The sequence below is a fragment of the Lynx canadensis genome, chromosome C2, assembly GCF_007474595.2.
Source record: "Lynx canadensis isolate LIC74 chromosome C2, mLynCan4.pri.v2, whole genome shotgun sequence".
Taxonomy (NCBI): Eukaryota; Metazoa; Chordata; class Mammalia; order Carnivora; family Felidae; genus Lynx; species Lynx canadensis.
In genome coordinates this window covers 92,235,528-92,259,055 of record NC_044311.2, presented here as the reverse complement: position 1 = coordinate 92,259,055, position 23,528 = coordinate 92,235,528, and the positions used below count along the sequence as shown (strand labels likewise).

Below are 23,528 nucleotides of genomic sequence, written 5' to 3'. Positions count from 1 at the left end.
ACCTGCTTTTTTATTGTATTAAAAAAAATCTAAATGCCAAAGTGAAAAGAATATTGAGCTTCTGTTTATTTTTATCTGAAAATCAAAACACCATGCAAACTGTAAAGCAGTTAATTTAGTATGAATCTGGGATTTTTAAAGAAGTTTAAATGCTTAAAAAATAATGTTCTGAAGAAATTGTTATTCTTACTGAACCTAAATAAAGCCTACCATAAACCTTTGAGGTAGGAATTTTGTAATTCCTCCTTCCTACTAGATAAAGCATGCTCTCTGGTGTGGCAAAAGAGTTTCCTTCACCATATAGTCACCATTTCTATTGTAGAATGAATAAATATCTTATGTTCACTTATAACTGGGTAGGATTTTTTCTTTTTCTCATGGATATTTTTGTCCCCCAAATCAACCATAGCTTGGAGGATCAGTGTAAATTATCATAATTTTGCATGTAGAGAAGGGGAAAGTTTCCCAGGGATTCTTAATTGTCATACTGATAAACAAAGAGAAAGACATAAGAAGTTTAATAGAAGTAGGAGAGTATGGTTAAATGGGAGAAAGTGGGAACAAGGTGGGAGGTAGGGGCTGTTAGTAGGAGAAATCTCTCTGATGTTGTTATTGTCTTAAAGATTTGATGGTAGGAGGACTAGAACATTTTTATTTAATGGCGTCCATTTTCTCTATTCAGAACAAAGTCTTCAGCTGGGGTTGCAGTGGCAGAGAAGTTGGAGGCTAGGAAAAGTAGGAAGGTTATGAAATAGTTGTTGCAGTCTATGACCTTGTTTTATTAGTTATCTTATTTTACTTTTGAATCTTTAATCATTTGTTCCCTGGTATTACCTCTCTATCCCAAAATATTATTCATTCCTGTCTCAACCAACCCCTCCTTTTTATGCTTTCATTTTTTCTGCTTTCCTCTTTTCCTTTACTACCAAACTTCCTGAAATAGTAATTTATGATAACTACCAATTCTTGCTCATATTCCACTTGCTCCTCACATCTTTAGGGGTTGAAAAAAGGAAGATGATCCATTGAAGGAAGTAAGAGAGACCTCAAAGAAGTAATCAACATAGAGTTGTGTTGAGGAAGCTAGTATAGAAAAAGATTCAAGAAGACTTCACACCAACTTTCTCAATCATACACCTCTTTATTGAGGAACCTGGAAGAAATAATTGGTTATTTTTTCAGTGCAACCACAGGGCTCTGCTTATACCACTCACATTACTCTCATAACAGTGTTTTATAATTTTTTGCATGTCTGTCACCTTATACTCAATTATTATCAGCTTTTTAAGGCTGTATTACTCTTTTTCTTTGTTTCTTTTTTTGTCCCCTATAACAGCTAGCATTTTACTTAGCACAAAATGGCACACAATACATATTTGTTGAATAAGAGAAGCATGTTTATCTAATTTATGGCTTAATTACATCTTCAAATTCAGGCTTGAAATTCTAGCATGAAGCATGAATATCATGTACTAATATTTTTATTCAGCAAATATTTATTGAAAAACCTACCATGTGCCAGATGCTATTATAAGTACCATGGATATAACCATGAAGAAAATAGATAAAAATTACTGTTTGTAAGCCATTTTACAGATTAGAAAGCTGACTCATATCAATTCTCAGTACTTTTCCTCTTTTTTCATCCTACACTATCAAAGGCTAAGGCCTTCATTAGCCTGGTATGCATAAGGGAAAATATGGTTCTTTCCACATCATCTCTTTGGCTTCTCAAATCTTTTGAAAGTATGCTTTCATAGCTACCACTTTTGATTCCTTCAGCCTTATTTTTTTTTGACTGTGAAAATATCTCTTAAGAGTTAATAAATTATAAATACGATAACCACGTTAGAAAATTTACAAACCAAAGTACATATTCTTGTGAAAGGCTTATTTTTTCTTATTTGTAAACCCTTTTTTTTTTTTACTTGAGCAAGAATTGATAGTTATAATTAATTACTCTTTCAAATAAAATAATCGTCTTACAGTGGTGTAAAATTCAAATCATTTAATTATACATCATATAATGAATCACATCATTATAAAGTATACAATTACATGAAGAGAAATAAAAAGTTCAGCCAAGACACCATATATTAGTTAATATAATATTTGCATTGTCATTTTCATCATCTGCTGTTGAAATGATGGCACATTATTCTCCTGTACTTGTTTAAAAAACTCTGTTTGCTTAATAATTGTTTATTCTTTCCAGTTTTTTTCCAGCGTTTCTTGCCAAGTCTCTGAATACTTCATGTGGATTATCAGGTAAGATTTTACAATAATCAATGGATGGCAATGGTAATTCCAATCTCAAAAGTTGTTAATGAGAAAAAACACAAAAACAGAAGCCACAGAACAACAACAAAGAACAAGCAAGCAAACAATAACAGTAACAACTCTCTTCCATCCTGGAGTTTGGACAGAGAGAGACTGAGTTTACACATTTTCTTTCTGTTGGGGAAACTAATGTTTCCATATTGAAAATCTTTAAACATATTTAACCGTTATTGACCTATAGATACATTCTCTTTTGTCCTATTTTGCTAGTAAGTTCTTGTTAGGATATGGCCTGAAGACATGGTATTTATTAAACAGACAATATGACTAAGATTTCGAAGATTTACCATTCAGGGCCTCCCCAGCTGAACTCAGCCAAGCTTAACAGTTTCTACAAAGATTTTCTTTCTAAAAGACAAGTTAATTATCAACCTGAAAATACACAGTTACTTACTTTGCAAGGTCCAAACCACAACAAATAACATTTTAGCGGTTTTCATGTTAAGGTCTTTTACTTTAGTGGTAAAATTAATTTTTTTTCTTATAATTCTTTTTTAAAAAAAATTTAATGTTTATTTATTTTTGAGAGAGAGAGAGAGAGAAAGAGAGAGAGGGAGCATGAGTGGCAGAGGGGCAGAGAGAGAAGGAGACACAGAATCCAAAGCAGGCTCCAGGCTCTGAGCTGTCAGCACAGAGCCCGATGTGGTGCTCAAACTCCCGAACCGTGAGATCATGACCTGAGCCAAAGTCGGATGCTTAACTGACTGAGCCACCCAGGCGCTCCTCTTTTATGATTATCAGTATTCATTTGAAACTTTGGGGCTGAAAATTAATAATAACTAACATATGTGGAGGATTTCCTAGGTGCCGGGCAGTGTGTTGAATACCAGCACAATTTTTCTAACCTAATTTTCACAACCATCCTATGAGGTTGGTAATTTTATCTTCGTTTTATAGATAAGAAAATTGAAACACAGAAAAGTTAAATAACTTGTCCAAGGTCACACATCAAGTAGCAGACTCTGTTCTGTCTGAAATCAGAGTTCCTGTTCTTAAATATACACTATTGTGTATTTCCCTCCCCTTACAGTTTTTGCCACTCAAGTTTAAAAAATAACATCAAGGAAGACAGTGGTATTTGTTGAGGGACTGTATGTGTTATGAGACGGTTTTGATGGTTTATGAGAACAATGGTACAGCATATTTTGAATAACAACTGTCCTTGAAAATTCAAGAAAGTTAGTTTCCATAATTAAAGCACATTAAACACAGACACACTTGGAAAACAATGTAAAATAATCTTTGCATTAAGTAAAGAAGGATTATGGCTAAAAACAATAGAGTGGGAATAATGGGGAGGAAAGAATGAGGCAAAGACATAAAATTTGTTTTTCTAACTGAGGAGAGATAGAAGAAGCTATAAATCACTCTGGCTGTTACTGAAAAAAAAAATACTTGTCAAGTTCCTTAGCTTCGCAAAGGTTAAGAGAACAACAATGTTTTTTCAGCCAAGCTAGCCAAGGAGCTGATTGAAACAGAAAGCTTATCCTCCTTGGCCAGACAGGACCCACTTAAATGGTTTTCTCTTGTCTTAGAGCCTGTAATTGGACAGGCAAGAAGTCACTCATTCCTCTCCTACTCTCATGATTCCGTTTTGGAACTTTTGTTTATGCTAAAGCAAAGTAATGCTGGTATCATGGCTTATTTTCTAAAACTCTTGTGTGCCAATTTTAGCAGACCTAATAATTAATATTGACATTTACAAAATCTTAACATCTTAACCCTTTGTTAGCCATTATAAAAAATTAATTCAGTATATTGTGATTGCCATCATGAAGGCAAATGCATATCCCTAAACTGGTGCAATCATCATAAGTCATTCCAAATCCAAGAAAGGCTGTCAATCTTTGTATTTTTATCATCTAGATGAGGGTCAGAGAATCTATAATATGTAGTTTGCATCTTGCTCTGAGTTTCAATTTATGTAACAAATTCCAAGGGTTCACATCCCTATTTGGCCTACAGTGGCAAAAACCCAACTTGGCTTTAAGATCCTTAAATATTCTTTTAAGATTTGGTTGTTTTCCTATGAAATTATTCTTCTGTAGGTCTATATTTCCTTGTCTACCCTTTAAGCTCTTTTTGTGCTTATTTTCTCAATATTTCCCTTCAAATAACAATATATTAAAATTATAATTTTAATTTGCTCACATAACTGAAGTTTGTTATTACTTTAAAAAAAATATTTATTTTTAAGAGAGAGAGAGAGAGACAGAGTGCAAGCAGGGGAGGGCCAGAGAGAGAGGGAGACACAGAATCTGAAGCAGTCTCCAGGCTCTGAGCTGTCAGCACAGAGACTGATGTGGGGCTCGAGCCCACAAGCCATGAGATCATGACCTGAACTGAAGTTGGACGCTTAACCAACTGAGCCACCCAGGCGCCCCAGTTATTACTTTTTAAATTTAGAAATCAAACATGAATTACTAAATTTCTTTTTAATCTTAAAATTCTATGAAAACTCTTACGTTTTCATCTTCCAGTCTGAAATTACAACCTTTTACTAAAATTATGTTTTGCTTGTCATGTTTTCCTGCTCTGTCTAGTTGATTATACTTACCAATTCTTATAATTTAAAATTTTTCTGAACTTTTTTCAAACAAACAATACAAATATAAACAAAAAATGTCAATACAGGTAAGACGGGATATCACTTTACAAAAAGGTTCATTGTTGAGTTCTCCACAGGGACCTAAACTCTTAATGAAATTATGAATTGGTGTAACCTTTGAAAAATAAAATTTAGAACTAAGTATGAAGACATATTATTTTGACATAGTAATGCCCGCTAAAAGAAAGCTAATTGAGGAGTTTCTGTATAAGGAATTAATATTATGTAAACTTTTAATATTTAAGGAACAACTATTTAAAAAATCTGAAACTTTGCCAAAGATTCAGTATACAAATGTTCTCTCTATTATTATTTATAATAGTGCAAAACTAGAAATAAAATATCCAAGAATATGAAAATTATTAAGTGCAGTGTATAAATAATTGTATAACACTCAAAATGATTATTTCTGAAGAATATTTTATGAAGTGGGAAAAGTTTAAAACAAAATGCTTAGTTAAAAATGTTTAGTTCTGGGGGCGCCTGGGTGGCGCAGTCGGTTAAGCGTCCGACTTCAGCCAGGTCACGATCTCGCAGTCCGTGAGTTCGAGCCCCGCGTCGGGCTCTGGGCTGATGGCTCAGAGCCTGGAGCCTGTTTCCGGTTCTGTGTCTCCCTCTCTCTCTGCCCCTCCCCCGTTCATGCTCTGTCTCTCTCTGTCCCAAAAATAAGTAAACGTTGAAAAAAAAATGTTTAGTTCTGAAAATGACTAGAAATAAATGTTTAAGTTTTCTTAAGTTTTTATAATAAGCACACCTTATTTTTATAATCAGTGTATATATAATTAGTACTTTATTTTACATGTGCAGTGTATATAAATAGAAATAGTAATAAAAAAGGTGATCTCCAGGAATCTCTAATTTGTAGACAGATACTTTTGAGGATTTCTGTATCTGCAGTAGGCTGCAGTTCATCTCTGTTGGTCACTACCCACATAAGTATTCTTTTAATTATTTTTTCAATCAGCTTTCGTAGTATTTAGGAAAAGATTGCAGTGAACCTTGACTAAATAAATCATACAGAGACAAAATTTTGGGTTTGAAAGATTCGTAAAGTTCATTTAGTCCAAACCCTCTTCCTCTCTTTCAATTTCAGCAACAATCAATCCACAGACACAAAGGAGTTTTATATTAATAATAATGGGAAAAATAAATTCAACTCAATTCCTATAAAGTTTCACTAAAGCAAAAGAATAATAACAATATATTTGTAGAGTGGTTTGCATTCCATAAATCACTTTTACAAACATAATCTCATTTTTCCTTAAAATAGTCTATATGTATATACAGGAAAAATTGACGCTTAGAGGCTGAAAGGGCATGTTAGTGCCCCACTTAGGAAAACCAGTTCTGTCTCAGCACTAAATCCCTTTCTATTACACATCCTAATGTGATAGATAGATATGTGAACATCTATTTTAAAAGAGGCACAAAGAGCTGATTTTAATTACATGTTTAATAGCAAATATTTGAGTTTTGCCCTAGAAGACATGAGTTCTGTTTGCAATTCTGTCATTGATTGTATGCTGAGCCATACTTTGTATGTTTTGGGTCTATCCTAATGACCTCTGCCTGTTTGTTATGAGAGCGATGACATTATTTAATTAATCCTGTGGTTTCTCCCTTTGTGCACTTGGAGTGGGCTGAATAAGAGATTATAATGCTGGTTGCTATTTCCTGCCATATGACAGAAAGCTGACAACTATCAACAAGTACCCTTCCTGAAGGATGTGTAATCACAGGGCCAGAAAAAGTCAGATGAAGATTGAGGAAGGAAAGATAATTCCTAGTCCTCTTGAAAATTTTGTGAGAAAGGATATAGGTAGAACCTGTTTTTCAACTGTGTCCTCTCAATGAAATTCTGATTCCTAGACTAGCAAATAATAATGGATAGTGCTATAACTTGCTTAAGAGGTTGGAAATGTATGATAAAAGATATTGCTCAGTTCAAGATCCAGCACCTCACAGCAAGCAGATTGGAAATGTTCACACTTGCTAATGTCAATAATTGCCAGTCTGGCCCTTTGGTAAATCTTGCGTCATTGCCCTCCCTCTACTCAAATTCTCCTCCTAGCTGTTCTGATATTCACTGAGACTACAGCCTCTCCCAGCAATTTACTACTGCCTTGCTATGTTTAATTAGTTATTGAATAACTGATTTTCTCCTATTTTAGTGGGACACTCGCTGGGACTCTTAATATATTTCAAATTATACTGAGATTTATTGTGAGCTAACAACTTCCTATTAGCATGCCATTTACAAAGTTTGCTTCTAGTACCTAATCCCCCAACTCCAAAATGTCTTTTTACTTCTAGTATCCAAACTCCTTGGCAGGTAGTCTTCTTTTTTCTGTTCTGTCTCTTTTTTCCTAATATTTAGATTTTGTAATAATTTCCTTTATAATATCAATTATCTATATAATCAGATTTCTTAGGTTTCACACTAACAGCATGAGGAAAGAGATTTGGGATACAATTTATACAAGTTCAAATTCCTATTTCACAACCTACCTGATGTATGATATTGGACATATTATTTAATCTTCCTTTGCTTCCATTTTCTCACCTATGAATTGGAGTTATCGTTGTGAGAATTAAATGAGAAACTAAATATAAAATTGTTTACACAGTTCCTGCTCATAGTAGATGCTCATTTCAAAGAATATTGAATTTGATTGTCATATTGGTATGGACTGAATTGTCCTCAGAATATGACTCTGTTTGGAGATAGAGCCTTTAAGAGGTGATTAAGTTAAAATGAGGCCACTGGGGTTGGCCTTAATCCAATATGACTAATGTCTTTATAAGAAGAGGAAATTAGGGGGCCACCTAGGTGGCTCAGTCAGTTAAGCATCTGACTCTTGGTTTCAGCTCAGGTCATGATCTCACAGTTTGTGAGATGGAGCCCTGCATTGGGCTGCACTCTTGGACAGTACGGAGCCTGGTTGGGATTCTCTCTCTCCCTTTCTCTCTGCTCCTCCCCTGCTTGCATGCATGCTCTCTCTCTCTCTCTCTCTCTCTCAATAAATAAATAAATAAATAAATAAATAAATAAACTTTAAGAAAAAAAATAAAAGGAAATTCTGGACACACAGAAACACCAGAAATGTGCACACACAGAGGAAAGACCATATGAGAACACAGCAAGAAAGAAGTCATATGCAAGCCAAAGAGAAGCCAAACCTGCTGACACTTTGCTCTTGGACTTCCAGCCTCCAGAACTGTGAAAAAAGTAGTTTCTGTTGTTTAAGCCACCTGGTCTGTAGTACTTTGTTATGGCAGTCCTGGCAAACTAATACACATATAGCCACCATTTCAGAAGAATTAACCCTCACCATTTTCCTATTCCAATTCCTATTTAATTTTCTAATTAGTAATAGGGCAGTGATTAAAAGCATAATCTTAGATGTTAGATAGCCTTGAATTTGAAGACTGGGTTATCTACCTAAGTAACTATGAGTGAATTTCTCATATGTTTCAGAGTCTCAAATTTCCTTACCTGTAAAATGGAAACAACATCTGTCTCATAGAGTTATAATAAGAATCAAATTAAAAGAGATATTTGTAAATTTCATAGTACAGTGTTTGGCATATGGGTGCTAAATAACTGGTAGGACTGATTATCTTTATGTATGACAGACCATTTATACGTGTTTTGTCAATTTGGCTTCGTTTTCTCCAAGCCTGATCAGTTTAGCAAATCTCTGTGTGAAGTGCCATATATGTACATACTTTCTATAATTAGTTAATTTTTTGAAGATGTGGAAAATCAGCTATTAGCTTCGTTGTTGGCTTGAATCAAAGATTACAATCCCTTGTAATACATTTTTAACATATATTCTAAAAATCCTTTCAGTATATTAGTTTGTTTAAATAATTTGATGATTTTGTTCCAAGGACCAAGCTTAGACAATCTTTCTTCCTTACAGACTTCATACTTGCCATTTTAGGATGATAGTGTGGCTTATCAGAAACTCTCAATGAAGTATTCTAATTTATAGTAGAATAAACAAAGCTCTCCTTTGTTATTATCTGGACCAATTCTAAAGATCGCTACATTATTTTTAAGGTATATTTTATGGTCTGGTATCAATCCCTTTACCAAATGATTTATAGAATAGCACCTTATTGCTCTTTAAGTAATTAAGGATGGAATTTTCTTCCATATATATGTCATTGTGCTTCTCTCATCCAGTAAGATTTTCAGGCTATAATTGTGCTATCTTCTCACATACACATTACATTATTACATATATAATGCACTGTCTTTTGCTCATTTCTATCCTTTGCTCACAGTTTGTGAGTTGGCATTACAATATCCTCTGTCCACAGTTTCCCACTCAATGAGATTGCAATTTCGTTAAAATTTTACTTGCTGTCATTTATTTAAATTAGTATTTACTGGGCACTTACTATGTACAAAACACTGTGCTACTACTGTGAAAGAACAAAGATATTTAAAATAATCCCAAAGATTCCAAAATCTCAGCCTTCTAATGATATATTTTTAGGCTTCTAGTATTTGTTAGAAACATTTATATATTCTGACTTGGCTTTTCTTCCACTTCCCATTCCAATTTGTTGTCCCATCTGAAGGAATATCTACGCTGTCACCTCTTTTTAACTCAAGTATGCCAATGAATTCCCTGTAAGGTCTTAAAGCAGAGTCTTTGTCAATCTGTTTTGTGTCCTTTTTTGTTCTCAGTTCTCCCCCAGCTTCAGAATAAAACCACCACCTAGTTTGCTAAGATAGTACAGTGTTAGTGATGGGTGGTTTATGGGGTTTTCTTGTAAACATTACATCTCCTTTTGCTGAATCACTCTCATCAAAAGACCAAACCATCAATTGTTATAGGCTTACTTTCATTTGTTTGAAAATTAAGGAATTGTCAATAGACTTTCTGATGAAGGGAGGAGGGCATCTAAATCCATTATTTTAGACAATAATGTTACTACTCAAAGAGTTAAAGTAATCCTCTCCATCCACCCCCCCCCTTTTTTTTGAAGGAAAGACAAGCATAAAAAAGAGGAAAGCATACTTTTGTGGGTCCAATTCTGGAGTCTCTATTCTATTCCATTGGTCTATGTGTCTGTTTTTTGTGCCAATACCATGCTGTCTTTATGATTACAGCTTTATAGTGGAGGCTAAAGTCTGGGATTGTGATGCCTCCCACTTTGGTCTTCTTCTTTCAATATTACTTTGGCTATTCCTGGTCTTTGTGGTTCCATACAAATTTTAGGATTGCTTGTTCTAGCTTCGAGAAGAATGCTGGTGCAATTTTGATTGGGATTGCATTGAATGTGTAGATTGCTTTGGGTAGTATTGACATTTTAACAATATTTATTCTTCCAATCCACAAGCATGGAATGTTTTTCCATTTCTTTGTATCTTCTTCAATTTCCTTCATAAGCTTTCTATAGTTTTCAGCATACAGACCTTTTACATCTTTGGTTAGGTTTATTCCTAGGTAGTTTATGATTCTTGGTGCTGGGAGAACTGGATAGCAACATGCAGAAAAATGAAATTAGACCACTTTCTTACACCATTCACAAAAATAAACTCAAAATGGATGAAGGACCTGAATGTGAGACAGGAAACCATCAAAACCCTAGAGGAGAAAGCAGGAAAAAACCCCTCTGACCTCAGCCGCAGCAATTTCTTACTTGACACATCCCCAAAGTCAAGGGAATTAAAGGCAAAAATGAACTATTGGGACCTCATCAAGATAAAAAGCTTCTGCACTGCAAAGAAACAATCAACAAAACTAAAAGGCAACCAACGGAATGGGAAAAGATATTTGCAAATGACATATCAGACAAAGGGCTAGTATCCAAAATCTATAAAGAACTCACTAAACTCCACACCCGAAAAACAAATAATCCAGTGAAGAAATGGTCAGAAAACATGAATAGACACTTTTTTAAAGAAGACATTGAGATGGCCAACAGGCACATGAAAAGATGCTCAACATCACTCCTCATCAGGGAAATACAAATCAAAACCACACTGAGATATCACCTCACGCCAGTCAGAGTGGTCAAAATGAACAAATCAGGAGACTATAGATGCTGGAGAGGATGTGGAGAAACGGGAACCCTCTTGCACTGTTGGTGGGAATGCAAACTGATGCAGTCGCTCTGGAAAACAGTGTGGAGCTTCCTCAAAAAATTAAAAATAGGTCTATCCTGGGGCGCCTGGGTGGCGCAGTCGGTTGAGCGTCCGACTTCAGCCAGGTCACGATCTCGCGGTCCGTGAGTTCGAGCCCCGCGTCGGGCTCTGGGCTGATGGCTCAGAGCCTGGAGCCTGTTTCCGATTCTGTGTCTCCCTCTCTCTCTGCCCCTCCCCCGTTCATGCTCTGTCTCTCTCTGTCCCAAAAATAAATAAACATTGAAAAAAAAATTAAAAAAAAAAAAAATAGGTCTATCCTATGACCCAGCAGTAGCACTGCTAGGAATTTACCCAAGGGATACAGGAGTGCTGATGTGTAGGGGCACTTGCACCCCAATGTTTATAGCAGCACTTTCAACAATAGCCAAATTATGGAAAGAGCCTAAATGTCCATCAACTGATGAATGGATAAAGAAGTTGTAGTTTATATATACAATGGAATACTACTTGGCAATGAGAAAGAATGAAATATGGCCTTTTGTAGCAACATGGATGGAACTGGAGAGTGTTATGCTAAGTGAAATAAGTCATACAGAGAAAGACAGATACCATATGTTTTTACTCTTATGTGGATCCTGAGAAACTTAACAGAAGACCATGAAGGAGGGGAAGGAAAAAAAAGAGAGAGAGAGGGAGCCAAACCATAAGAAACTCTTAAAAACTGAAAATAAACTGAGGGTTGATGGGGGTGGGGTGGGAGGGAGGGGAAAGTGGGTGATGGGTATTGAAGAGGGCACCTGTTGGGATGAGCACTGGGTATTGTATGGAAACCAATTTGACAGTAAATTTCATATTAAAAAAAAAAGAGGAAAGCAAACTCTTTAGCCTTAATAGGCACCTGTTCTTGGAGGTGAAATGGGGCCAGGAAGAAAGAAGAAAAAAAATGGAAAAAGAGAGTAATGACAAAGGTACATATTGTTAGGAATACAATACAGAATTTGGAACCCTACCAAGATCTAGTTTTCACCAGACATGGCATTTGTTTCCACCCAAATTTTTACCCTTCCCAAATAGGATATAATTGGGTATCATCTCTTAAATCTTTTACTAACAACCATTAACAAACCAATTGTTCAAAACCCTTTAAGTGCCTCTTATGTGTGAAACATTGTGCTAGGTGCTAGACAAGATAGAAATCTATAATTCCATGCCTGCCTTCAAAAGTGTTACTGTCTAGCTGTGGCAATTGGGGGGTCTTTTAAAGGTTTCAAAAGGAGTAAAATACACATTAAGTACTGAAAAATTAAAAAGGAGAGGGTAAGCATTGAGCTGAGGATCTGAAAAACTAGGCTGTAACCTATCTCTATTTCCTTGCAATGTGACCTTGGACAAATCATTTCTCTTTCAGGTCTTCCCTTTCACTCCATCCTCTTCCTTCACCAGAAAAAAAAAAAAAAATCATCCTAGGAGATCTCAAAAATGTAAGACTATATGAGATGCTTACTAATGAGCTCTGTTGCTTGCCCAAATTGAAGTCTGTAGCTAGCTCTGGCCCCCTGAGTTGCCCTTCATTTTTCACAGACGAAGAAATTGAGGTCTAAATTTTCCCCAATCCAGTATCAAGTCAGGGCTCAGAACCAAATATTCCCATCCTGATGCTTTTATTATATTTTTTAATCCTGCACCAAATAGTGTATCTTTCAAAATGATTATTGTGACTCATAAAGCTTAAAATTTCCTGACACGGTTTAGTCAGAGAAATGTTTTCTTTTTTTGTTTTTAAGTGTATATGTGAAAATGGGGGGGAAGGGTAATTTACGTATTACAGGGAACAAGGTAAGCAATTGATTCCTTAGGGTCTGGAAGGCTATATATTCCAAGTCTACGGAAATACAATTCTCTCTGGCAGAGGTGACTTGTTAAGCAATTAGGCCAAGTAGCAGGACAGTGAGGGAAGCCCAATAGATGCACCTGGAGAACGAGTAGAGGTGAAAACTGCAAAAACACTTGGCCCAGTTCACAATATCTTCCAGGGTCAGACCTAGGAACACCCTTCCAGCAGCCTCGGACTCAAGGCGCCCAAGTTTGCACACTTCCACGCATTCTATTGATTCACACTTGCGTCCTTCAACAGGTAGCGCCAATTACAGCCCCCAAAACACGGCCCCCCAGCATACTGGCCAATCTCTCCGTCAATCAAACACTTCAACCACTTTTCTAAGTTCTCCCCTCCCCCTTTCATTGGCTTTTCCTTCGGCCTATCCCCCAGTTTCTTCCGCGCCTCGCGACCGCGGAGCTTGACTCTATGGAGCCTAGGATTGGAGCCGAGGCTATTTGCTCCCTTTGACGTACCGTAACTCTCCGCCCCTTTCTCCAGCGCCGCGCGGCCTGAAGTGGAGGGGGCGGGGCAAACGAGGGGGCGTTCTAGGGGGCGGGGCTTGCAGCCCACGGCGGGAGGGCGGAGCCTTCGTTGGAGCCTGCTTGCTTGGTTAGGACCTCGGAGAGCGCCGGGCGCCGCGACCAGAGGAACCGGAGAAGCGGCCCCAGTCGGGAGGGACTGACGCCTGCTAGCCCGCCTCCCTCCGCACCTTCAGCTTCTCGGGCTGGCTGGCACCTAGTGGCGGCCGAGGAAGGTGCCTAAGTCTGGAGTCCGATAGTCATCCCTCTGGGACGCCGACGACGCCGTCCAGCCGCGGCTCCCTCACACCTGTGTGTGTGTTCATGAGCGTGAGCGCCCGCGCGCGAATTTCTGTGTGACAGTGTTTGAGTGTGCTCCGAATGGGCGCGCGAATGTCTGTGTGAGGGTGTTTGTGTGTGCTTGGTGCCTAGGCGCTCCGCCCGGGGAGGGACCGCGGGAACGGAGGCTCTGCGCGCCCAGCAGGCTAAGGCGGGACTCGGGCCGCAGCTGTAGCCGCCACTGCCTCACGTCCCCCAGGAGCCGCCGCGGTGCTGCGGGGAGAGCCGACAGGCGGGCGAGCGCGGCGGCGGCTGCGGACAGAGGGGGGCGGGGGGTGGATGGAGCGGGGAGAAGAGGGAGGAGTGCTGGAGACGCTGGTGGCGGGGGGGGGGGGGGTTGGAAGGGGAGGGCGGAGGGAGAAGCGGAGGCAGCCGGCGCCGCCGCTCACCCCTCCCGTCTGCTGTTGCCGTGGGTCACCCGCAGATGTTTTGGGGTCCGACTGTTGGGGGTGAGAAATGGAAAAAGGCCTCCCCTTCATTACCTACTGAGAAGAAGGGAGTGTTGAAGATGGTGAGGAAGAGTCCAGAAGGTGGTAGCAGAGTAAATACTCGCTATCCCACCGCCCAACCCCAGTATCGTTTTTCTGAAAATATTCTGAGCTGAATCTTTAAAAAGAAAGCCCGCCCTTAAGAGAGACAGAGTCTTGGTCTGTTGGACTCCGGCTCGATTGTATAATAATAATGATGATATAATGCTAATGACGATGATGACACTGCCTTTTATTTTTACCCCAGTGCTGATAAAGCGTAGCTACATCTGAGGATAAAGCACTTGAAAATTTGATGTATGAGGAGGGCATACTGTTGCCTTTAGAGTTGTATTTTATTATTTCTTTTTAAAGGATGTTCTTTTTAGAATTAAAATTTGACAAGATGAAGCCTGGCTCCCTCCCTCCCTCCCTCCCTCTCTCTCTCTTTTTTTTTTTTTTTTAATTCGTTTATAGCCAATGCTTGTAAAATGGGGACTGGCTACTGCCTTCACTAATATGAAAAGCTCAACACTTTTACCCAGGTATAAGTCCATGCGTTAAGTCACCCTTTCCTTTGAATTTCTCAACAGTTTTTAAAATGAAGAAGTTTAATTTCCGAAAAGTTTTGGACGGCTTAACTGCCTCCTCCCCTGGCAGTGGTAGCAGCAGTGGCAGTAACAGCGGTGGTGGGGCTGGAAGTGGTTCCGTGCACCCAGGAGGGACTGCAGGGGTTCTCAAAGAGGAGATTCAGGAAACCCTGACTTCAGAGTATTTCCAGATTTGCAAGGTAAGTTTTGAATTGGCTTACAGCCTATTATTTCTTTATTTCACTGTTGTGAGGAAAGAATAATTAAAACCAAACCAAACCAAACCAAACAAAAACACTCACTAGGGATCAGAAATTGTTGAGATGCCAGCATCAGGCAGTCCTGGGCAGACGACTCTATAGGTAGATTTGAATTAACAAAGATGTTCTAGGCATTGACTTCAGTATCAATTTAAAAAGCAATGGTAATTTAAAGTGGAAATAAGCAAACATAAAAAGTAGAATTTGCAATGTCAAGGCCCAAATTGTGGGCAAAATTTTTAATGTAATATTTGTGTATAAGTAGTAAACTGAAGGAGAAAATCGTTCTGGTTAATTCCATGTTGACGTTCAGGGAAACTAATTGTTATTTTATTTCACTGTGCAGTATAAAATGATTAAAGCTATTAAAATGTTGCTAGAAGTAATAGCTAAGTGAATACCTCCATTTAAAAAGATGTAACAGTATTGTTTTAAATTCATTGTTTAAAATTCTGTATGAAAACACCTCCAGATTCTTAAATTTTTAAACAAATCCATGGACTTAATACTTGTAAGAACTTAAAAAAATAGCCTGTGTTCTGGTTTAGTGAAAAAACATTTTGGGTAACTGTACTCTAATGTTCAAGTTCTAATGAATAAGCAAAATAGAGTTTCTGATGGGGAGCCATGAGAATTTTCAAAACAAACATTTTGTTACTATATAGATATTTATATTTTCTGACATAAAGTAGTTTGTAATTCTTACTGTTCTTTTTTCTTTTGGGAAGGTAGCTTAGGAATGTATTCTTGACCTCCATGTACAATTAAAAAAGCTACTAAGTCATTCATATAATACTGATGAATATAATTTTAAGATGTGTTTGAATACATTAGAACAAATCATAAATTTTTGAAATTACAGAAATTATTAAATGTTTTGGTACTTCAAAAGAATTTTTTGAAATTACTAAAATTATTTTTGTAGTAAATAACATATATAATGGGGTAAGTTTAAATTATTGTCTTATTTGCTATTCCTGGTAGGATCATTATAAAAACATTAAACCTGTATTTATTAAAATATTATATATTAATTTACATAAAAGTGAATTTATTTAGAATTAGATTAAAAGATATAATTCTACCCTATGAAGTTTATATGCATACAATTTTGTATACAAAGTTGTATATAATTTCGTTCTCAATTTGAAATAACAGATAAAGATGCCAGGGTGGCTCAGTCGGTTCAGCCTCCAAATTTGGCTCAGGTAGTGATCTCATGGTTGGTGGGTTCTGGCCTCGCTTCGGGCTTTGTGCTGATGGCTCAAAGCCTGCTTTAGATTCTTTGTCTCCCTCTCCCTCTGTCCCTTCCCTGCTCATGCTCTGTCTCTCTCTCAAATAAATATTAAAAAAAAAAAAAGAAATAGTAGATATTTTGTCAGATTAGGGGCTTAATATTGGTCATGAGAGAAATATGGAAAAGGGTCTTATAGGCTCAAATTTGAACTGCTAGTTAAGGGAATAATGCTATGATTATCTAATATTTGGTGTATTACTGTTTCCATTCCAAGATTCTGAAAAAATTTCCAAAATCTCTTAGGATAGTTTTGGTAAAGATAAAATAGTTATAGAAAAGGTAGACCTCTGAAACAGATTGGCAGGACTATTGAGGTTTTAAATCTGGTAGAGAAGGTTTTAAATTAAAAATTTCAGGGGAAATGGGTGAATGCAAGAGAGGAAAATGGGAGATATGTAGTTGTCTTCCTATTTAGTCAGACAGGAAATAGTCATGAGAAGTAGCAGAAGTTAAATATGCATTACTTCAAAAACATATGGCATGGTAGGAAGAACACTGGCCTAGGAATCAGATTGTACTTTATTTAAAGCTCTGTCATTTGCCAGCCATGTAATCTTGGACAAGCCATTTATCTGCCTTGAGCCTTGATTTTCTCATCTGTGGTATGGTAATAAGTATTTCTACTCTTCTGACTTAAGAGGGTTACTGGGAAGATCAAACAAGACAATTAGGTGAAGGTAATGTATAAATTTGGAAAAGGTGCTAAAATGTGTATTTTTGTATTCTTAAATTTTTGAAATCACCTTGTTCTTAGTGGAATGACTATAACCAGTAGGTTGTAATAATATAAGTACAAAATTATACTTTCAAAGAAATTAAGAGGATACATAGCTGTATAAGTGGAACACTAATAGTATTAAAGTGTTACTAAATGGGGAAAGTACTATGGCATCTTTGGATAGCAATATACTTAATTTTTAAAAGTGATTTTATGATTGTACTTTAGGTTACCTTGACTATAAGAAAACATATAAAAATGGATTAAGGAAATTCCAAAATTAGGACTGTTACTAAAGTGGGGACTTCATTTGGACTCACTGATGGAATGTGCAAAGAACATTCTATTCTGAGTACTAAGCAGTTGGCACCTTTTGGGTACTTGTAACTTTTCCACATGATCAAAACTAAAGTATAAATCTGTAATCTGCTCTTTCGAAAACCATCCTCATCTCTGTTATCTGATCAGTCATCAAATCCTATCTATTCTATTTCCTCAGTATTTCTGAAATTTATTCCCTTTTCATCATCTTCAGTACCTGTTCATTCTATCATAGTTTCTTGGTTGGTCTCTTGAAATCACTTCCTACCTGATCTTCTTACCTCTAGTTTTACCCTGTTCCAATTGATTTTGTTATAATAATGGTTATTGCTGAACTGTAATGTTAATTATGTCATTCCCCTGCTAAAAAGTTTATGTTCGTTTCCCTAGAGCAGTGATGCTCTACAAATAAAAGGCTAATGTCAGACCCAGTAAACAGCAGCTATTCAAACAAGTAAATATACCTTACTGGCATACATTTAAAAATAAATAATAATAATAAATTATGCAGCTACTCAATAAAAATCGTGTATTTTATATTTGGTTTTTGTTGTATAATATTATCCCTGTCAGGTGTAGGACTTTTGATGGCCTTATAAAAATAAAAGTATAAAGTTACACCTTTTATAATCAGTGACAAATGTATAAGAAGTTCAAAAACATAGAAATGGTAGAAGAAACTTAGGTTCAAGCTTATCAAAAAACAAGTTATACAGTAGTTTAATGCAATCTAAGTTCAGTATGTATGCATTTGAATGCCCATGTTGTTCAGATATTTATGAACTACATGAAGTGCCTTTTCTGAACTTGAATTCTGTGAAACACAATTTGAAACTACTGCTCTATACAGTAAACGTCAAGGTGCTTAACTTGATCTATATCAGGTTGAGGTTCTTATTTACATTTCCATCCTCATTTCCTTGATTTCCTACACATATTGCATTCCCTGAAAGGACCATATTTTCTCATATTTCAATGCCTTTTCTCAATTTGTTGCTTCTGAGTAGAATATCCTTTCCAGCTTTAATAAAATTGGAGAATTCCTAGGTACTTTTTATCTCATAGTTAAAATATCACCTCCATGAAACCCGCTCTGTCCACTACCTTCCTTTTTTACTGCCCAAGGCAGAATTAGTTTTTTTTTTTCCCCTTCTGTTTTTTTATAGCACCTGGAATATTCCTTTTGGTGTGAATTTAGCACCTTACTGTGATTAGAAAATTTATTTTTCTGTCACTATTGTTATATTGTCAACTCTATGAGAGGAAAATATATGTTTCCTTATCATTACTAGGCTGCTTACTACCTAGTAGGCCAGTGGTTCTTAACTCTGTGTAAAACAAAGATTTCTAGCTCCACTCGTCTTAGAGAATCCATATCGAGGAATGGGGCCTAGACACTTGCATTTTTTTTTTTTTTTTTTAATTTTTTTTTTTTCAATGTTTATTTATTTTTGGGACAGAGAGAGACAGAGCATGAATGGGGGAGGGGCAGAGTGAGAGGGAGACACAGAATCGGAAACAGGCTCCAGGCTCCGAGCCATCAGCCCGGAGCCTGACGCGGGGCTCGAACTCACAGACCGCGAGATCGTGACCTGGCTGAAGTCGGACGCTTAACCGACTGCGCCACCCAGGCGCCCCGACACTTGCATTTTTTGAAAAGACCCCACAGGAAATTCTGATACACAGTCAGTATTGAGAATGATTATAGTAGGCACCTGATATACTTCATGAATGAAACAGTATATACATGGTTGGTTGATTAAAGCAGAAAGTCATTAATAACAATATATGTCTTAAACATTTTATTTTAACTGAAAATGTATATACACCACTTTACAGGTCACTTGATGAATGAACAAGATTTTTTGTTGTTGAGCATTGGTTCTGTAATTGGAGTTCTGTGTGGGCTTATCTTCCATAAACCATCCCAAAGTCATTATGTATAATTTTCAGTTTTAACTTATTTAAAGTAGAATAAGAACTTTTGGGGGGCACCAAAGTCGGTTGAACGTCCGACTTCGGCTCAGGTCATGATCTCATGGCTTGTGAGTTCGAGCTCTGCATTGGGCTCTGTGCTGACAGCTCAGAGCCTGGAGGTTGCTTTGGATTCTGTGTCTCTCTCCCAATCTGTTCCTCCCTTGCTCATGCTTTGTCTCAAGAATAAAGTGGGTGATGGGTCTTGAGGAGGGCACTTGGGATGAACACTGGGTGTTGTATGGAAACCAATTTGTCAATAAATTATATTTTAAAAAAATAAATAAAAAATTAAAAAAAGGACTTTTTTTTTTGCTTTTGAAGCAAAGTGTCAGGTCCTTCTAGATGATATATACATATCATCTGACACTTAGTTTATACACATGATGAATATATGGTTGGCCCTTGAACAACATGGGGGTTAAGGGTGTGGATCTCCCCATGATTGAATATCTGTATATATTCTACTCCCCCAAAACTTAACTACAAATAGTCTGTTGACCGGAAGGCTTACTGATAACATAAACAGTTGATTAATATGTAGTTTGTATGTTATATGTATTATATAATGTATATTTACAATAAAGTAAGCAGAAAAAAGAAAATGTTATTAAGAAAATCATAAGGAAGAGAAAACACATGTATAGTACTATGTATTTATCTAAAAAAATTCCAAGCATCACTGGATCCATGCAGTTCATACCCATGTTCAAGCGTCAACTGTATGTACACATATATAGAGAGTATAGGTGAGTGTATATGCACACAATATATATGTGTGAATGTGTGTGTATATATAAAATCTATCTACCTATCATCTATCTTAATTCTTACAGTTAATTGTCCCACACCTAATTAGGCTGGGAGTAGGAAAGTGTGAGAATTTAAGCTAGAGTTTCAAGTATTCAGTGAATCATTAATGTCAATCCATGTTTTACAAAGAGGATGGAAAGTTTTTGTTAATCTAGTGAGTTTGTTACATTAAACTTAGCTTTATTTGTAGGATCTCCCATTTGACCTTCGTAACAGTCCTGTAAGGAAGGCAAGAAAAGTGTAAATATTTTTATTTTACTGATAAGACATCTGAAGCCAGAGAATTTAAGTGGTATCCTTAGGTCTCCAAGTTGGTAGGAGGCACAGCTAAGTTTAATGCTCTATTCTTCCATTATTAAATCTAGTATTTTTTCTGTTTTATCTTTCTAGCTTATTAGAAAAGACAACATGATTAATTTCTTAGGAAACAGAGATTTTGAGAAAATAGACTATTCTATTGACTCCCCTTCAAAATACATCCTAAATCTGATTACGTGTCTTCACTTCTACCACATCTTTTGCCTGGACTACTACTCAATAGCTTTCTAGGTATTTTCTCTGTTCTCACTCAGGCTCCACTTTCATATATTTGGGGGCTCCGGTATTCGGCGCATAGATATTTATAATTGTTAGCTCTTCCTGATGGATAGACCCTGTAACTATTATATAATGTCCTTCTTCATCTCTTGTTACAGCGTTTAATTTAAAGTCTAGTTTGTCTGATATAAGTATGGCTACTCCAGCTTTCTTTTGGCTTCCAGTAGCATGATAAATAGTTCTCCATCCCCTCACTCTCAATCTAAAGGTGTCCTCAGGTCTAAAATGAGTCTCTTGTAGACAGCAAATAGATGGGTCTTGTTTTTTTATCCATTCTGATACCCTATGTCTTTTGGTTGGCACATTTAATCCATTTACATTCAGTGTTATTATAGAAAGATACGGGTTTAGAGTCATTGTGATGTCTGTATGTTTTATGCTTGTAGTGATGTCTCTGGTACTTTGTCTCACAGGGTCCCCCTTAGGATCTCTTGTAGGGCTGGTTTAGTGGTGACAAATTCCTTCAGTTTTTGTTTGTTTGGGAAGACCTTTATCTCTCCTTCTATTCTAAATGACAGACTTGCTGGATAAAGGATTCTCGGCTGCATATTTTTTCTGTCTAGCACACTGAAAATCTCGTGCCAATTCTTTCTGGCCTGCCAAGTTTCAAAAAAGAGATCAGTCACGAGTCTTATAGGTCTCCCTTTATATGTGAGGGCACGTTTACCCCTTGCTGCTTTCAGAATTTTCTCTTTATCCTTGTATTTTGCCAGTTTCACTATGATATGTCGTGCAGAAGATCGATTCAAGTTACGTCTGAAGGGAGTTCTCTGTGCCTCTTGGATTTCAATGCCTTTTTCCTTCCCCAGTTCAGGGAAGTTCTCAGCTATTATTTCTTCAAGTACCCCTTCAGCACCTTTCCCTCTCTCTTCCTCCTCTGGGATACCAATTATGTGTATATTATTTCTTTTTAGTGTATCACTTAGTTCTCTAATTTTCCCCTCATACTCCTGGATTTTTTTATCTCTCTTTTTCTCAGCTTCCTCTTTTTCCATAACTTTATCTTCTAGTTCACCTATTCTCTCCTCTCCCTCCTCAATCCGAGCCGTGGTGGTTTCCATTTTGTTTTGCATTTCATTTAAAGCGTTTTTCAGCTCCTCGTGACTGTTCCTTAGTCCCTTGATCTCTGTAGCAGGAGATTCTCTGCTGTCCTGTATACTGTTTTCAAGCCCAGCGATTAATTTTATGACTATTATTCTAAATTCACTTTCTGTTATATTATTTAAATCCTTTTTGATCAGCTCATTAGCTGTTGTTATTTCCTGGAGATTCTTCTGAGGGGAATTCTTCCGCTTGGTCATTTTGGATAGTCCCTGGAGTGGTGAGGACCTGCAGGGCACTTCCCCTGTGCTGTGGTGTATAACTGGAGTTGGTGGGCGGGGCCGCAGTCCGCCCTGATGTCTGCCCCCAGCCCACCGCTGGGGCCGCAGTCAGACTGGTGTGTGCCTTCTCTTCCCCTCTCCTAGGGGCAGGATTCACTGTGGGGTGGCGTGGCCCGTCTGGGCTACTTGCACACTGCCAGGCTTGTGATGCTGGGGATCTGGCGTATTAGCTGGGGTGGGTAGGCAAGGTGCACGGGGGCAGGAGGGGCAGGCTTAGCTCGCTTCTCCTTAGGTGATCCACTTCAGGAGGGGCCCCTCTTCCGTGGGCCTCTTGTCTGCGCTTGGCTCCGGCGACTCCGTTCTGCTAATCCTCTGGCGGTTTTCTGGGTTATTTAGACAGGTGTAGGTGGAATCTAAGTGATCAGCAGGACGCGCGGTGAGCCCAGCGTCCTCCTACACCGCCATCTTCCCTCCTAACTCTCCCAGGCTCCACTTTCATAATAAGCAGTAGAATCCTTTTAAAATTTAAATCATATTATGCCATTCCTGCTCAAAACTCTCCAATGGCTTTTTATTTCTCTTAAAAATAAAAACAAAAATCTCATTAATGTCTTATAGAGATCTAAATGATCTGGCCCTGACAAGATATCATTTTCTTTTTTTTTTAAATGTTTTATTTATTTTTGAGACAGAGCAGAAGCAGGAGAGAGGCAGAGAGAGAGTGAGCGAAACACAGAAGATATCTTGGCCCCCAAGATATCATTTTCAACTCTACTTCATGTTACTTACTCTGCATCAGCTACATTGGTTTTCCTATTGTTTCTCTGACACGATTCCTACCTCAAGGCTTTTTCATTTGCTTTTCTTTTCCATGGAACACTTTCCTCCCTAATAATTATATTAGATATTCCCTTTATTTTATTTAGTTCTAAGTTAACTAATTGTTAACTTCTCAGAGAGATCTTCATTGACTGCTGCTCACTCCCTCCCTGACCTTATCCTGATTACTTTTTCTTGATAACACAATTACCTGTCATTAAATTATATATTATTTGCTTGTTGTTTGCTTCTCCTATCATAATTTAACTACATGGGGGCAGGGCTTTATTATGTTCACAACTATCTTACCAATTCATAGAACTGTGCCTGCCATATACAAGGTAATTAAATATTTGTTGAATGAATAAATGAGAGCAGGAAAGGTAATAGAAAGGTGTATTAAGAGCAAACTAGGTATTATTTTGAACAGCTTCTTGGAAAAGGCTTTTATGGAAGACAAGGAAATTATTCAGTGAAAGAGTGACACCATTTTAGGAATATAGTATATAATTTTCAAAAAGACCTGGAAAAAGAAGATTGTAGAAATATTCAATTAAATT

The 23,528-nt window shown here is 37.3% G+C and overlaps 1 protein-coding gene across 1 annotated transcript in view; it reads left to right on the top strand.

The window, feature by feature from the left end:
* The first annotated feature begins 13,597 nt into the window (after positions 1-13,597).
* The window catches only part of STXBP5L (syntaxin binding protein 5 like), a 390,498-nt gene continuing 380,567 nt past the window's right edge, over positions 13,598-23,528 (top strand). The window contains exons 1-2 of the mRNA XM_030330346.1: positions 13,598-13,765; positions 14,851-15,047. Coding sequence (XP_030186206.1) covers positions 14,859-15,047 — 189 coding nt within the window. The 5' untranslated portion in view covers positions 13,598-13,765; positions 14,851-14,858. The remainder of the gene's footprint in view (positions 13,766-14,850; positions 15,048-23,528) is intronic.